Source organism: Theobroma cacao, chromosome 1 (assembly GCF_000208745.1).
Source record: "Theobroma cacao cultivar B97-61/B2 chromosome 1, Criollo_cocoa_genome_V2, whole genome shotgun sequence".
Taxonomy (NCBI): domain Eukaryota; kingdom Viridiplantae; phylum Streptophyta; class Magnoliopsida; order Malvales; family Malvaceae; genus Theobroma; species Theobroma cacao.
The window spans coordinates 4,432,654-4,448,411 of NC_030850.1; the positions used below are offsets into that span (position 1 = coordinate 4,432,654).

Here is a 15,758-nt window from a genome sequence, read left to right on the forward strand (position 1 = left end):
CCGCTGAAAGGTTTTATACATGTAAAATTTCTTAAGAAATTTAGTACGGACAAAAAAAAGTGCAGTTGGCGATCCTCTTTAACATGTGGAGTTCATGTTTTCGAATAACTCATCCACTTGGCAATCCACATTTTTGATCAAAGCGGACACCCGTCGCGCTTAACTGCTTAAAATCTCAACATTGCCATTCACTCCCAAATCGGCGCGTGGGCTATCATCCTCATGTTGTAATTTTATTCTTTTATTTTGTTTTATTATTATCATTATTATTAATATAATAGTTGATTCATTTGATCTTTCTAATATATTAAAGAAATTAATATTATTTAATATAATAATTAAAAAAATGCACATTTCCCCTTAAATATAATTTTTTATTAGTATTATTTTTTTTGATACGTTAAATGTGGATAAATAAATTAATTAATTGGTCTTAAAACTCATTTTTTGATTTGTATCAATAAAAATCATAAAATTTTAATCTAAAATTGTTAATTATTAAAATTGAATGAAATTATCGTTAAACAAAACTCTTGTTGATAGTTTTATTATTGATTTTTTAAAAATTTATTTTGTACATTGAGTTTATATTATTATCAAGTGGTAATTTAATTGTAAATGAGAAAATCAATGGTAAAAGTAATATATTTGATTAAATTGCACATAGATATTTTGAAATTTATAAATTTTTTTGGCCAATTATAAGATAATAAATTCAATTTCATGAACCAAATAGTTAAATGTATCTAATAATGATTTACTAAAATCGGTTTATAACCCAGACGCCGAAAGAGCGCGTGACGAATCAAATCCCGGAAGTCCACCAGCACTGTCTTAGGAGCAAGAAAAGAAGGGGGCGTCCCGATCCTTTCCTCTCTCACCACCCCAACCCAGGAGGCCAAAACCTTCAAATTTTCCCTCACTTTCTCTCTCTTGCTCTTACTTTCTCTCAAATTATTGGGTTTGCTCCACTTCTTCTTTCAAAAATAAAAAAGTAACCTCATGTATTGTTTTAATAATTTCTCCAATTATTGATTGCTGCACTTTTTATTAATTCTCTTTTTTGTTTTACAGTACTCTTTTCCTCTTTTAATCAAATCATTCTCTATTACTTTTCTTCTAATTCATTAATCATGGTTTTTCTTGTTTTGTTTTAATTTTTCTTACTTAATTTTACTGGTTCTAGGTTTTGGGGGGGGTCTACAAGCTGCAAACTTTTGCTTTTGTGGATATTTTTTCTTTCGGAGTGATCTTTCAACAAGTAAGTTACTTAATATAATAAATTTTTGTTTCTTTTTTTTAGATTATTTTTTATTTGAATTCCCATTTGGGTTGTGATATTTGCTTCCTGTGGTTGTATCTTAAGCTTTTGGTTTTCTTTCCCCTTATTTATTCTGTGAAGTTTATTTTAAGGTTGTACATGGACTGTTATTTTTCTACTTGGTAGGATTTGTGAATGTTTGAGGAATTTTGATTTTACCCTACAAAGGAAAATCTGTCAATATGCTTTATTATTGGTTTAGCTCCAATTGTTGTTCAGAGTCCTCTCTCCTGGGTTGAGAAGCATGTAGAGACAAAGAATACCCTTGACTAGATATGTATAAAAGTGCAAGTAGACACTAAGGCATGCTGTTTTGGAAAAGTGAAATGATAAAATTCCTTTTCACCTTGTGATTTTTCAGATGTTATTTCCCAAAATTTTGAGCTAAAATGTTCCAAAATCGATCCAGTTTTGAAAAAATTGCATTCCCTCCTAAAATTTCATGCTTTCTCCAATGCTACAATGGTTTTGGCATGTCTGGAACATAAATTTTTCAAGGTTGGACAGAGACGGTTGCGTCTATCTCAAATGCTCAACTTATTGAATTATTTATGTGCCAAAGTGCTTGTATGTGATATTGAATTCCGTATGATTAGATTGGCCAAAAGTGCCCTCACTAGGTGGCAAAAGTATTTTGATGAGTGGAACCTGAGTTTCTTCCCATTAATGACATGGTTGAAGAAAATAAGGGAAAGGGGATGACTATTTATCCTTGGTGTTTCAAATCTTTGCTTAAATAGTCTTGGTAGCTGCCATGTTTTCCTGCACCACTTGTCACCTAAATTCTTCGCCTACATACTCTAATATTTTTAGGGTTTTCCTTCCAGCTACTGATCATGGAGACTCAAAATCAGCCAGAGTTTAGTGGACAGAAAAGGATGCTTCCTCCACCTGCTGGAAATTTTCAAGATCGTGAGGAGCTCATTAAACACGTGCGTGATTTTGGGGCTTCCCAAGGATATGTAGTGACTATTAAGAAATCTAGGAAGGACAGAAGAGTCATCCTTGGGTGTGACAGAGGAGGTGTTTATCGCAATAGGCGTAAGATTGATGAAAGTAAACGCAAAAGGAAAGCATGCTCAAGGCTTATCAATTGTCCTTTTGAAGCCATAGGTAAAAAGGAAGATGATGCATGGGTTCTCACCATAAAAAACGGGGAGCATAATCACGAGCCTTTAAAAGATATGTCAGAGCATCCTTATAGTCGTCGTTTTACTGAGGAAGAAGTTAGGCAAATCAAATTAATGACTGAAGCTGGTATAAAACCACGTCAAGTGCTCAAGGCTTTGAAACAAAGTAACCCAGAGTTGCAGTCAACTCCAAGGCATTTGTACAACCTTAAAGCTAAGATTCGTCAAGGAAATTTATCAGGTTATTCTCCTTTTGTTGTTTTTACATTTTTATAATTCTATTGTGAATTAAATAAGCTGTAGAATCTCAATGTTAACTGGGCCTCTCCGCTGCTGCTTGATCAGTATCAGGGTTGATGTTGTTTGCTTTGCAGTTAATCATCAAAATGTCAGATAAGACCAGGTAGCTGTTTCCTGGTTCTAATATGAAGAAGATAGGCCATTTTTCATTTTCATCACAGGATCTAGGATCTACTGTTTGTAGAGTTTGCAAGTACATATTGATGATATAAGTATAATTTGCTGATATTTGGACTAAGGTTCATATGTTATTCGCAAAGTTTAGTGGCAGCTCGATTCTGTTATTTATCTGGTTCCAGGATTTATGCTTATTTTTTGTGTAGAAGACTTCAAATATTGAGTCAAAATGGAGGGAATCAAAGTTGAGAATAGATTGTTAAGCATGCTATTGAGGTTGCATGGGTTTGAGAAGGAACATGTTCTATTAAAGTGATTATTTTTACATTCTAAGAGGACAAGTGAAGATTTTAAACAATAAATCTATTTCCACTCCCACTTAGAGAATGTAATCTTTAAAATAAGTTTATTTTATTCCTCTACAACTTTCTTTATGGTAGAAATGTTTTCTTACAGAGAAAAGTTTCAAATCATGGAGGCCTAACAGATCTGTTCCTGTAAGCACGAATGGAACTCTCACTGGAGAGTTGTTAAGGCAAAACAACCAGCCGGTAAGTTTTGGTGTGAAAGGAGAAAAGTGGTGTATGATGCTTTCCTTTACTGCTTTTATTGCTAGTGCTCTGTATATTTTAGCATGTGTCCATGTGTGTGTTTCTACGTGTGACTACATACTCATGTTTGTCTTATATACTTAATGATTCTGGATTACAACTTATATAGGTGAAAGTTCCTAATTTTATTGGAGGGAAATTTGTGCATTCACAAGGGTCCATGGTCATTGACGTAATTAATCCTGTAAGTGCATAAACAAAATTCGTCATTTGGTTTTCTCATCCTCTTTGACGCATTTTTATTTATATCACCGTACTTTTAATTAGGCAACACAAGAGGTTGTTTCTCAAGTTCCTTCAGCTACCTACGAAGAGTTCAAAGATGCAGTTAATGCTGCCAAGCAAGCTTTTTCCTCTTGGAAGAATACACCGGTTGCAACTCGCCAGCGCATCATGTTCAAGCTCCAGGAGCTCATCCACAGAAATATTGTAGGAATAAAATAATTTGTTGCTATTATCGTAATATATTTATTTTTGAACCTACCAATATTCATATGCAGAATGTTTGATTATTCCCTGTTTTTTGCCAGGATAAGCTTGCAATGAATATCACGATGGAACAGGGAATGACTTTAAAGAGAGCCCAGGGTGATGTGTTGCGTGGTTTAGGTAGTCTTTGTGGATGCCGTATTGATTTTGTTCCATCATATTAAAAGATTGGTAATAACCAGTCCCAGGTTAGATTTTAATTGTTGCTTTATTTTGCTTGTAGAGGTTGTTGAACATGCTTGTGGACTGGCAACTCTGCAAATGGGGGAGTTTGTCCCGAATGCATCTAATGGCATTGACACGTACTTCATTAGAGAACCACTCGGTGTGTGTGCTGGGATATGTCCCTCTAACTTTCCTGCAATGATCCCTTTATTGGTATGTTTGCCGGCTCCTTGTTTCCTTTCTTTGGGTTTTGGTTCTTCATCCTTTATCTTGTCTAGATTTTGGCTGTTGTAAGCTTCTGAATGTCATTATGCTTCCTCCGATTGTGTACACCAGTTTCTTGGTTGTCTTATGCATTCGAAATTTCCAACCATCTCTAAATCATGATAAAATGATTCTGAGTCTGAGACAAGGCTAATTTGATAGTTCTCAAGTGGCCCTTGTTTGTCTAGTTGTCTAGTTTCTTTAAGCTTTTCTTATTCCAGTTATGAAACTTACTTTTTGCCTGTCGTTATTTCCTCCTTGTGAAACTTGTGTATCTTTTGCAGATGTTTCCTATTGCAGTTTCATGTGGCAATACATTTATTCTTAAGCCATGTGAAAAAAATCCAGGTGATTTGAACCTTTTCTAGTCTGTTTTTTCCTTTTGTTTCAGATGGGGCTGTGGAAGTTGGAACTTTATTTTCTGAGACAGGAGTTTTAGGATGTTTTCCAAATGTACAAATGAAGCAACCATCCCTTTATATTGGCGCAAAACTTAGATTTTATATAATAAGGTGGTTCAGTTCTGTCATCAAAGTAATATCTTGTGACTGTGTAAACTTCGAAGATTTCTTCAAAGCATTCATAACATCAAGTGAACAAGTAACATCTTGCATGCCTTACCTTTTCATTTTTCTTTTCATCAGATATTGATATCTAAGTGGAATTAAATAATAGACTAGATATACTCCCTGAAAAAATTGGTAATGATTGAACAACCTTGGTGCTCGGATAGTATTTAATAGTAGTTCCCTTATCTTATTGGGTTACTCCAATATTGTACTAGTGTTTACTGTATATTGCATTTAACTATCTAATCACCTGTAACCTTGTATTCTTGTTGAATTCATTTATGTATGGACATCTATGTTTGTGTTTTTGTCGTGTTAAGTGTGTTAATGTTGTCAAAACCTTTTTCTTTTCCTCCTCCAGGGGCTTCAATGATTCTTGCAGCACTAGCAAAGGAGGCTGGTTTGCCTGATGGTGTCTTAAATATTGTTCATGGCACCAATGTATGCTTTACTTCTTAGGAGCCTTCTATCTTTTGGTTGTTAAACTTGCCATTGTAAACATTGTAGAGGAATATATTGGAGGTTTCACTATTATTACATATATGTTACCAGAGAAAATCTTTCTTCCATGTGTGGCCATTGTGGTTGAATTAGGCTTTGCAATAAGGAGTTCAGGTATTAGTATGACGGTTACATATCTACTCATCCTGAGATGGCAATTACACATACAGAACCTTCTAGCTCTATTTGGGGAAAATTAGTCCTAAGTTTGGTGGGTTAACATAGCTATTAATAGAAACCTTTCCTTTGTATTTATCTACTAAAATACCTTACTTATGCCATATGTTTATGGCTGGGTTCTCTCTCTTTGTCTCCTAAGGGTTTTTCTCCCCTCCCTTTCTCAGTTAACAAAAGCCAGCTTCCATATTGTCTGCAGCACAAGCCAATGACAATAGATTATGCATGTTTGTGCATTAAGGAGACAATATTTGGATAAAGAATGAAAAGTAAGGGATGAGACTTGATTCAAATTTTGGGTTAAAATCAATTAGTTTCTGATCTGTATTGGATCCAAATTGCATCATTTGCTTGAGTGGAGGTAGCTCTGGCATCAGTGGAGGGGATGCTAAATGTGCAGGTAGCAGCCGGGGAGTTGGGCTAGAGCCCTGATGCTGAAATGGTTAGTTTGTGTAGGGTGCTCTTTCTCCTTTTTATATTCTTGACTTGTTGTGAAAGAGTACATAAAAACCCTATCAATATAGATGGTATGAAGGGACTCTTTCACAGGTTGTGTGGGTGGATATCATTGCTATTGCTATGCATCCTTAATTATTGCAGGAATTTATGACCCGTGACCCTCACTCCTTTGGTAGTGTTATCCTTTTTATCTGCTTTAGCATAGTAGTTATAATCTTGCCTATTTGATTTTCTCTGCTACATTTGTCCGTTAGATACACAAATAGTGAGAGGAACTTGAGCCTTTTGGTAAATGGGGTTTCTCCATGTTTATTTGTAGCTGGTGTAGTAATCTGCTGGAAATAATCTCCTAAACATTTAATTTGCATTCTAGCATTCAAGCGTGGCAACTTGTTCTTTAATATTTAATGTCATATATCACAAAAGGTTCATATATCCTGAAAGGTCTCTGGGAGCCTCTCCAACCTTGATTAGGATTTTTTTGAAAGGGACTGGACTAGAGTGCAAGACCCATTTGCATCTCTATTTGAGAGACTTTGTCAACATAACTTTTTCCATTTTATTATTTCCCCCCTGAATTATAATATTGTTTTTTTAAAAAAAGGTTTAATCCAACTGCTGAGAATTCCTATCTATGTTGGTAACTTATCTCTGACTGGATTTCCATTAATGTGCAGGATATTGTCAATTATATTTGTGATGATGAGGATATAAAAGCTATATCTTTTGTTGGTTCAAACACAGTAAGTTAATTCTCTGAATCTGGTTCTTGCTTATGGCAATGCATGAAGATATGCTTACCTTAGGCCTTTGGATTTTACTCTCAGATATTCTCCACATACAAGCATACAGTTGCACTTGTTTATAGTCTTCTTGGTGGCTAATCTTTATTTGAAAATTTTACTGGACTTTCATTTGCTAAAATTTGATACTCTCTGTACTATGTCATCGAGCCATTTCAAAATGCATATGTTTCCCTGCTTTCAAAATTACCCATGTGAAGAGTTCATTTGTTGGTAAAACTACCAGAAGATGCTTTTGATTAAAGAGTTTGGTTTGGTATATTTTACTAATGGGACGCTCATTCTATCTAGAACCTTTTGAAAGGGCCACTGATTATGGGACAGAGGGACTTTATACTAATCCCCTGTACTTCCTTAGCTCTTTCATGTCTTGGTGACGTATTTTGCTATGCGAGCTGAAGAATATTGCTAGTCTTATATTCTGCTTTTGTTGTTTTTTGATAGGCAATCAACATCACAAACCTGATAGAAGTACATAGAAATTACAATGGACATGTTTAAGCATGTCATTTTCTGAGCTTCATGCCAAAATTCTTCATTCCATTTTTAATGGATTTCCCCCCTTTTATTGAGTGAGAAATTTTGGAAAACGCATGGAGAGCCCAATCGCAATTTAAACTTATTTCAATTTCCTGATAAGACTTTCTAAGAGGGGTAAAGCAGATTTGAAACAAGCTTCAACACAGAGCCATATAAACAATGTTTTGAGGTGAAACAGTTTACTTTAAGGGGTTAACTTATTATTTTATTAACTTACGATTCATCTTTCATTGTCTATGCTCATTCCCCCCACCAAAAAAGTTAGGAAAAAAAAAGAAAAATTCAAATTCCATGGGCATTAGTTTTTGTTGATTGACTTCAATATTTTTTCTTTTTCATTTTTCTTCTATTTCTAGGCTGGCATGCATATATATGCTAGGGCTGCTGCTAGAGGGAAACGTATTCAGGTGAATACTCTTTGTATCTCTCTCTCCCTCTGGGTTTTTCTTGTTGGTAGACTTGATTGAAAAGATGAAACTTGCATGAACTTAGCTGATTATTGTGTTGACCTTTTAGTCCAATGTAGGAGGCAAGAATTATGCAATTATCATGCCTGATGCAAGCATAGATGCTACTTTAAGTTCTCTAGTTGCAGGCGGATTTGGAGCTGCAGGGCAGAGGTGCATAGGTCTAAGTACAGCAGTTTTTGTTGGAGGTTCAATGCCATGGTATTATGATTTCTTTACCTGGAATTATTTGTTTCCCCAGATACCACATTGATTATAGCTTGACTGATTAGTTTGAATTCTAGATGCATTAAATTGCTGCTTATTAATAATTTGGATGCCTATAGCACAGCTCGGGTGGGCCATCAATTTTGACCACAAGTTGTTTTAGGAAGTTACCTGTCGATCAATGTTGTATGGGAAGAAGGAAATAAGATTGCTCTTCCTAAGAATACCCTTGGTCTGGAATTTTTTGTTTTAAGGACATACATGAGTCACAAAAACCTCTTCCACAGCTCATGGCAGATGCAAACCCCATTTGCTGGATATTATCCGTATTGTTTGCTTCAAGAATTTCTCTTTCAAGTTTACTAAACACTTATCTATGGGTTTAGCTAAAGCTTAAGCTGCTGGTAAAGGACCCAGTTTTTATATTTAAGTTCTTGTACACTCCTTTACGTTCAGCTAGATAGATGATTAATGGGCGTTGCTCATGGACCAAAGTGTGGAAAAATTCTGCAATCTGAAGACTGATTAAACAATATCGCACATAAGGGTTGTGCAAGAGACTGGGTGAAAATTAAAGGAAAGGGGTGAAGTTCTTTAGGATTCTAACTTGAGACCTGTGCTCTCATAACATGTTAAAATTGTAGGATTACAATTATCCCAAAATTTTGAGCAAATATGGAAGGACTGAACTTTTATTAATGTAACAATAGGTTTTATTTTGCTTAGGAACCCAACCCAAGCCTCTAAGATAACACATCTGGACTAGTATATGTTCATGTTCATTATATTTTAAAAATCTTCCAAGGATTTACCATTTGAAAAAGTGCTGCAAATAAACTTTGATGTAAGCAAAGGTGTCTCCTGTGAGGTGACCAATTATATGCAACACTTATCCATAAAAGTTATATCTTTTGTCATTTCCTCTAGCCATGGTCAGTGTTGTTAAGGCATGTGCCTAGGTGCTAAGGTGCAGTGCCAGACAACAAAAGCGCCTCAGACCCTTTTGGGCAAGCTGCATTTGGTTAGGCGCATGCCTGGTGCACCTAGGTGGTCTTTTATGTAAGGCGGCAGGTGCCAAAAAGGCCGCTCGATTGAAGTTCTCTTTCATTTTTGTTTATTTTTAATTTTTTTATTAGCTGTACCTGTAATAGTAAAGAAAGGGACCTATCAAACTCTATTTGTCAATGTTTAAGTATTCAACAACAAACTTGGGACATTAAGGAAATCATGTGTATAGGCCAACAATAGAAAAGGAATCTTTGCATGTTTTGTAGGATAAAAATGGGCCACTATTAAGAGTTTATTATCAGAATAATATTTCTTAAGCTTATTACACACGCACACACACGCGCGCATATGCATTGCGCCATACTTCACTCAGGTGAGTGCTTTTTTGCACCTTGTGCCTCGGATAATATAAGGGTTCTAACGCCTAGAGTGTGCTTTGCACCCTTGACAAAACTGGCCCTCTTAATAACTTATATAAGGATGGTTTGATAGTAGAGTCATACATAATACGTTCAATTCAAAAATTCTGAGTGTTCATGGATTTTGGTGGTTCTTTGTCTCATCTTTCTCCATCTCGTCTCCAGAATGTGATTTCAGATCCTTTTCTTTGAGGTTATTATCATCCTTTATTTTTCTACCGATCATTGATTGCATGGGAACTGAACTTGTCCGAAAAAGAGGGGTTTCCTTCCTGAATCTTTTTCAACTCTCTCATCCTTGCCAATGGCCAACCTTTTGAATGTTCAATTTTCATGGAATTAATATGTTTGTTGATAAATAGAAAGGTGTGGCGGTTTCTTTTATGAAATAAAAACTAATTGGTGCAAATAAGATGAGTTTTTGTAGCTTGAGTGTTTTACTAATATGTTCAGGGAAGAAGAACTTTTGGAGCGTGCCAAAGCACTTAAAGTGAATGTAGGATCAGATCCTGGTGCAGATGTAGGTCCGGTGATTAGTAAGGAGGTAAAAACCTACCTTCAGGACTGTTTCAAAATTAATCTACATTTTCAAAGAGGAGTGAAATTGCTGGTTGACTTCTTTGCTACTAAAATTTTCTGTGGAAGTATAAACATGTCTCCGCAGCTGGATTAATTTTGCAGGTTTCTTGTATCATGCATGCTTTAGATTCACACAATTATTGTCAACTTTATTCTCTGTTTTATTTCCTTATTGCTTACTGATCTCACAGGTAAAGGATCGCATAAATAGATTAGTTCAAAGCAGTGTTGATGGTGGTGCTAGACTTATTCTTGATGGGAGAAATATTGTGGTATTCATTTGCTCCAGTCCTTTTCTAAGGCAATTATACTATCTTTGGAATACTAACATGTGTTAAATGCACTTTCTATGGTCTGCTTGATGTGCTTGCTTTGAGGGTTGAATCAGCTTTGTTATATTTTCAAGAGAACTGCAGCTTGATGTTGTTGATCAATGATTGACTTCAATACACTATTGATAATTTGAAATGTTATCAAATCTATAACATAAGTAAAAGGAAGCCCCAAAGGGGCTTCCTCATTTAGCCACGTGGAGGGCTAAGAAAAAAGAGAAAAAGAAAAGAAGAAGAGAAGTAGAAAGAGAAAAAAAAAAAACTAGAAAGAGGCCCGTGTGTTGTAGTATATCTTATAATAACTGCTGCTGCTACAGACATTTTTATGGGTATTTACAATAATTTTTAGCTTAACCATACACATGTTCCTGAATAGGACAATGGTACAAGTGTTGCTGGTTGTTTGCTCAAGCTCATGGAATGAGAGTTTACATAGCAGCTCTGGTTTGTGATTGATGGTTTGCCCTACCTCTACCCATCCGAACTGGATGTTGGATTCCTATCCGCGTAAAATTGAGTGTATTACAATCATAATTGTAAAGAATTCTTCTGACAGCATGTGTCTTGTCATTAATCATTTTAAACTTTCTTTATAGAATTGTGTGACATGTGACTGCTTCTGTGTGTGTGTGTTTTCTTAATTTTCGGCTTAAGTGCTTCTCTGTGTGTGTTTTCCTATGTTTCAGCTTTAAATCCTTTAGTGGTCTATGATTGGTTGAAGGAGTCTTGATTTTGTTAGTACACCTACATTTCAATTTTTAAGCTGGTGTGTTGTCAGTTGAGATGATGAATAATCCTTTACTCTTTCAGTTTGAAAAGCATTTTAATATGTTTTTAATCTTGCAAAAATCAACAAAGAAGTGGCATAAAAATATGTATTTGAGACAATCACATGATTTTGGGAGGCATCTCTGGGGAGGAGAGGCAGGGGGTGTTTAGAAAGTAGATTAAATTATATAAATTAATGAAATGTGATTTTCCATTTTTTTTTTCTCCAAATAGTCTAACCAACCCACTTCCACCCTAGATGTTGTTTCAGGCCAAAGGCCTCTAGAAAATCATCTGGGACTGTTGTCTAAAATTCATAAAGGCATCTCTGTGATTACTGCCATGTCCTTGGATGTCTTTTTAATATAAGATCTTGCCAATATGTTCTTCCTTTTCTTCTTTAGCTGGATCTAAAAAGTAAATCTAAAGGTCCAAATGTATTGCGTAGAGTAAGTTTTTTAAAAGAGAAAGTGAGGATAAGGTAGAATGAGATGAGACTTAAGAGAAGGATCAATTGTCTACTTAAAACAATTTATATGCTGGAGAACTTCGGAATGAGGGTTTTATTTCTTTTTCCTTATGGGGATTTCTCATTCATTCTTCTGTCATTTTATTTCTGGGCATCATATCCCATTCAAATCTGATGGCCTGTAGATTATCAACCTGAAATCTATCTTTTATTAGGCTCTAGATTGGCAATGTTGGAGATATAACTTTCAAAAGTTTAGTATCATAAAATCCAGCTGGTTTAGATGCTATAATGGACTAGAATATAACATAAAATTTTTCAGTAGTTAAAGACAGATGCAGAGGTCTTGTCATCCCATTGGCACTTATCTTACTGATAAAAGTAGAAGTTTACATATGATTCTAAGACTTCTTAACATTGTTTTTACTGATTGATTGTGTAATTCAAGGTTTATCTTTCTTTAGATATTGTTATGGCTTCCACACTACTTCCTTGTTTTTAGTGTATTTTGTGCTTGTTTTCTCACCCGAAAATTTCTCAGTTGTCTTTTCCTGAGTCTGTTTGTTACAATTATTCTTGAAATATATTGATTCCAGGGGTCCTGAACTTTGATTTAACTAGCTTCTGCAGTTTTTTCTTTTGTTCTGTTTTGTTTTTCTTTGTTTTTACTCAGAAGCTAACTTGGAACTTTCTTGACTCTAATTTTTGCAGGTTCCTGGTTATGAGAATGGGAATTTTATTGGTCCTACTATCATATGTGATGTTGCATCCAATATGGAGTGCTGCAAGGTATTCTTTTTTTCATGCTTCCAATAGTTAGATTTTTATAATGAATGAACTTGGACAGTTAATGATTGTCAGTGGAAGAAGAATTAACTCAAAGACCTTGGCATATTCTTGACCATACTGTATCTTGTTTTGAGCAGGAAGAAATATTTGGACCGGTTCTCCTTTGTATGCAGGTATCATGTGCTTTTACTTCTGCATTAGTATTTTAAATACATGGGGTTGGTTGGATATTGGCTAACAGCCTTCATTTCTGCAACTACCAACAGGCTGGGAGCCTAGAAGGGGCCATAGCCATTGTAAACAGAAACAAGTACTTAACTCTAATCTCTTTATCTCATTTGGGTTTGAATGTTCTATTTCAAAGTGTTTATGATATATTTCTACTAGGGCATGATCAATGCAGGATGCTGTGGAGTTAATCCATGTATAGGGAAAATTAACATGTGCCCCACTTTGGATTTTTAGAATTTACACCTTTCCCTGGTTTTCTGAACTTCATTCTCCTTTTTTATTTATAATTTTTATGTTTACCCCTTCATTACAGAGACACAAATACACAAGCACACATACAATTTCCCCTACTATTAGGGCATGTGGTTTTAAAGAGTATGAAGGGTAAGATAATATAGATTTGTTTGCAGGGGGTTTTCTAAGTTACCCTTTCATAAAATTATATTTTTCCTCCTGTTGTGATTTGTCCCTTACCTGGCAGGCTGATGTTAATTATAGAACATGCTGAGCATTTGCTGACAATTCCTGCTAGATATTGTTGTTTGTTGTCATAAGAATATTGTTTTTTCCCTTAAACCCTGATAATAACTTTTATGTTAACTATGCTTTCTTTCCCGTTGACGTTGAAATTCACTTCTAAAGTTTTCATGGCTTGTTCATCTCCAAGTTTTATTCATACCTACTATTTTCATAGGTCCGTGAATGGAGCTTCTATATTCACAACATCTGGCTATGCTGCAAGGAAGTTTCAGAATGAAATCGAGTCCGGCTTGGTAAGATCCTTTTGTTTGGCATCAGAAAACAAGGACTTGTTAAAGTGCTTCTAACCTGCAAAAGTGCTTTAAGGATTTCTTTGTTTGCATCTTCTGAAGCACTTAAAGTGGCAGATGTTTTTGACCCAAAAGAACTTACCTGCTTGGCAAAGCTCTTTGTTAAGAATTGCTTTACTTGAAAGTCTGTTGCATCAAATGCCTTCTTATTAATTTAAGGTTCATTATGGTCTTGTTACTAAAATCAGTCTATCATTTAGATGTCGAGTCTCTTGATTGCTCATTTGTACTATTTAAAGAAGAAACCATATTGGTCTGAGCTTACTATATAGTATTGTAATAAGTTTTTCATGCAAATTTCTACCAGGAATCCAAATAGCCCTCTCTCCTAGTGGCAAAGTGCTTCACTTGTCTCAAAGGCTTTGATACTGGGAGAAGTGGAGTTACTACCTTAGAGGATGCACCCCATTATGGCTTAACTCTTATTTAAGCCTTTTATGATCTTTGACCGTGAACTAATTGTCATTGTCTAACCTGAAATGTGTATGACTCAGGTTGGGATCAATGTTCCTGTTCCCGTTGCTATTCCAATGCCTTTTTCCTCTTTTAATGGACCAAGAACATCTTTTGCCGGAGATCTTAATTTTTGTGGTCTGTACCTCTCTCCTCTTCCTCTCTCCTTAGTACATGTTAGTTGACCCATATTCTGAAATGTGATTCTATCTTCTTCTCTCCTGTCTATGAATTGCAGGAAAGTCAGGTGTGCATTTTTACACCCAGATCAAAATGGTGGCACAGCAGTGGAGGGATTTACCAAGCCTAGGATTGTCCTCGGGTTTGCATCTATCATCTGAGACAGATATTACAAGCCGGGGAGTCTCTTCAGCATTGCCTCCATCATCAGAGAGAGATTCACCATACCGTAGAGTTTCGCGGGCCATGTCTCCAGAATCAGAGGGTAATTCACCAAATCATGCATTGTTGCTTTCTGTTGCTGCAACTTCAGAGAGGGATCTATCAAACCCGGTAATTACATCTCTGCCTCCAACTGCTGATGGTGATTTACCAAATCATGGAGCATCTCTCCTCATACCTCCGACATCAGAGATGGATTTGGAGAACCAAGATGCATCCCTAACCGTGCCATTAGGAAGAGAAACATCAAACCAAGGAGTGTCATCAGCAACATCCCATCAATCTGAAAGGATGTATACGTCGCAAACATCACAGTGGAATGAAACTCCGACACTAGCATCTCAAAGAAATGAGCCTATTCCTCCACCCTCTGAGAGGATTAATATACCTACAACATCTAAGAGGAATAGCAATGCAGCTCCAACAGTTCCGAGGTCGGACACTGCAATAGGTTTAACTCATGAGCGACTATATTTGCCTACATCCCATAAAAATGACAGTATGGTTCCCATTTCACATAGGAATGAAAGCATGTCTCCAACTTCCGAGAGAATATATATGATGGCAACTTCTCACTTGAGCGACAGTATGGGTCAAACGTTTCAGAGGACTGATGCCCCAATGTTTCCAACTTCTGAGAGGATGTATGTACCTGCCACTCCTCACAGGACCGACCACATGGGATCAACTTCTCAGAGGGCTGATGTTGCATTACAGCCAGCCGCCGAGAGGTTATACATGCCTGCAACATCTCAAAGGAACGATAACATTGCTTCGTCTTCTCACCGGGCTGAGTCCATGCCCCAAAATTCCGAGGGCCTGTATCTGTCTCCAATTATTCACAGAAATGCTGGTATGCCGCCAACATCTGAGAGGTTATATATGCCTGCAGCATCTCAGAGGATGTATGCTCAAAACACAATAATTTCAATGGATGATTATCCCAGCCAAGGACCACCTATGACTTTGCCTACTTCACAGAGGATATAGGATAATTATGTTTTTTCCTTTTTATTTTTCATTTTAGGAAACCTTTGTAGACAAATCAGTATAGTAATAATAATACTATTTAGGTTTATTTCTTTTTTTCCACCCCCTCCAAATACCAGAATGCTTTTACTTCACACTTAACCCTTTTACTAGGGCGGGCTAGCTGCAAATTTCATTTTTCACGCTATAATATAAGGGGTGTATGACTGGTTGTCGATGGAGCCACATTGGAGAGCCCTTTTAATTTTTTGCTTCTTATTGGAGAACTCTATTAGTGATTAATCCTACTTTGACAAGAATTAGTTATAGCAAAACAAATTTTCTGTCAAAAATTGTTTTTACGTTTTTTTACTAGTTTTAAAGAGAAA

The 15,758-nt window shown here is 36.0% G+C and overlaps 1 protein-coding gene across 2 annotated transcripts; it reads left to right on the top strand.

Moving 5' to 3' along the window:
* On the top strand, nucleotides 808–15,648 carry LOC18611437. Of its 2 annotated transcripts, XM_007047680.2 has the most exons (21): nucleotides 808–994; nucleotides 1,187–1,261; nucleotides 2,149–2,692; nucleotides 3,325–3,419; nucleotides 3,589–3,663; nucleotides 3,747–3,908; nucleotides 4,010–4,088; nucleotides 4,192–4,346; nucleotides 4,682–4,745; nucleotides 5,328–5,407; nucleotides 6,781–6,846; nucleotides 7,803–7,853; nucleotides 7,963–8,114; nucleotides 10,001–10,091; nucleotides 10,318–10,398; nucleotides 12,407–12,484; nucleotides 12,622–12,657; nucleotides 12,751–12,794; nucleotides 13,410–13,488; nucleotides 14,040–14,136; nucleotides 14,237–15,648. In XM_007047680.2, exons 3-21 carry the CDS (start codon nucleotides 2,158–2,160, stop codon nucleotides 15,388–15,390), a joined length of 3,174 nt encoding a protein of 1,057 aa, XP_007047742.2. In that variant the 5' UTR covers nucleotides 808–994; nucleotides 1,187–1,261; nucleotides 2,149–2,157; the 3' UTR covers nucleotides 15,391–15,648. The 2 variants fall into 2 exon arrangements, with proteins under 2 accessions (XP_007047742.2, XP_017982248.1); XM_018126759.1 differs by lacking the exons at nucleotides 4,682–4,745; nucleotides 5,328–5,407.

Bases quoted from the DNA above. Each gene is read 5' to 3' on its own strand.
- LOC18611437 (XM_007047680.2), top strand. From the start codon at position 2,158: ATGGAGACTCAAAATCAGCCAGAGTTTAGTGGACAGAAAAGGATGCTT. The intron at 10,399-12,406 runs GTATTCATTTGC...TAATTTTTGCAG, and splicing joins TTGATGGGAGAAATATTGTG to GTTCCTGGTTATGAGAATGG. The intron at 12,658-12,750 runs GTATCATGTGCT...AACTACCAACAG, and splicing joins CGGTTCTCCTTTGTATGCAG to GCTGGGAGCCTAGAAGGGGC.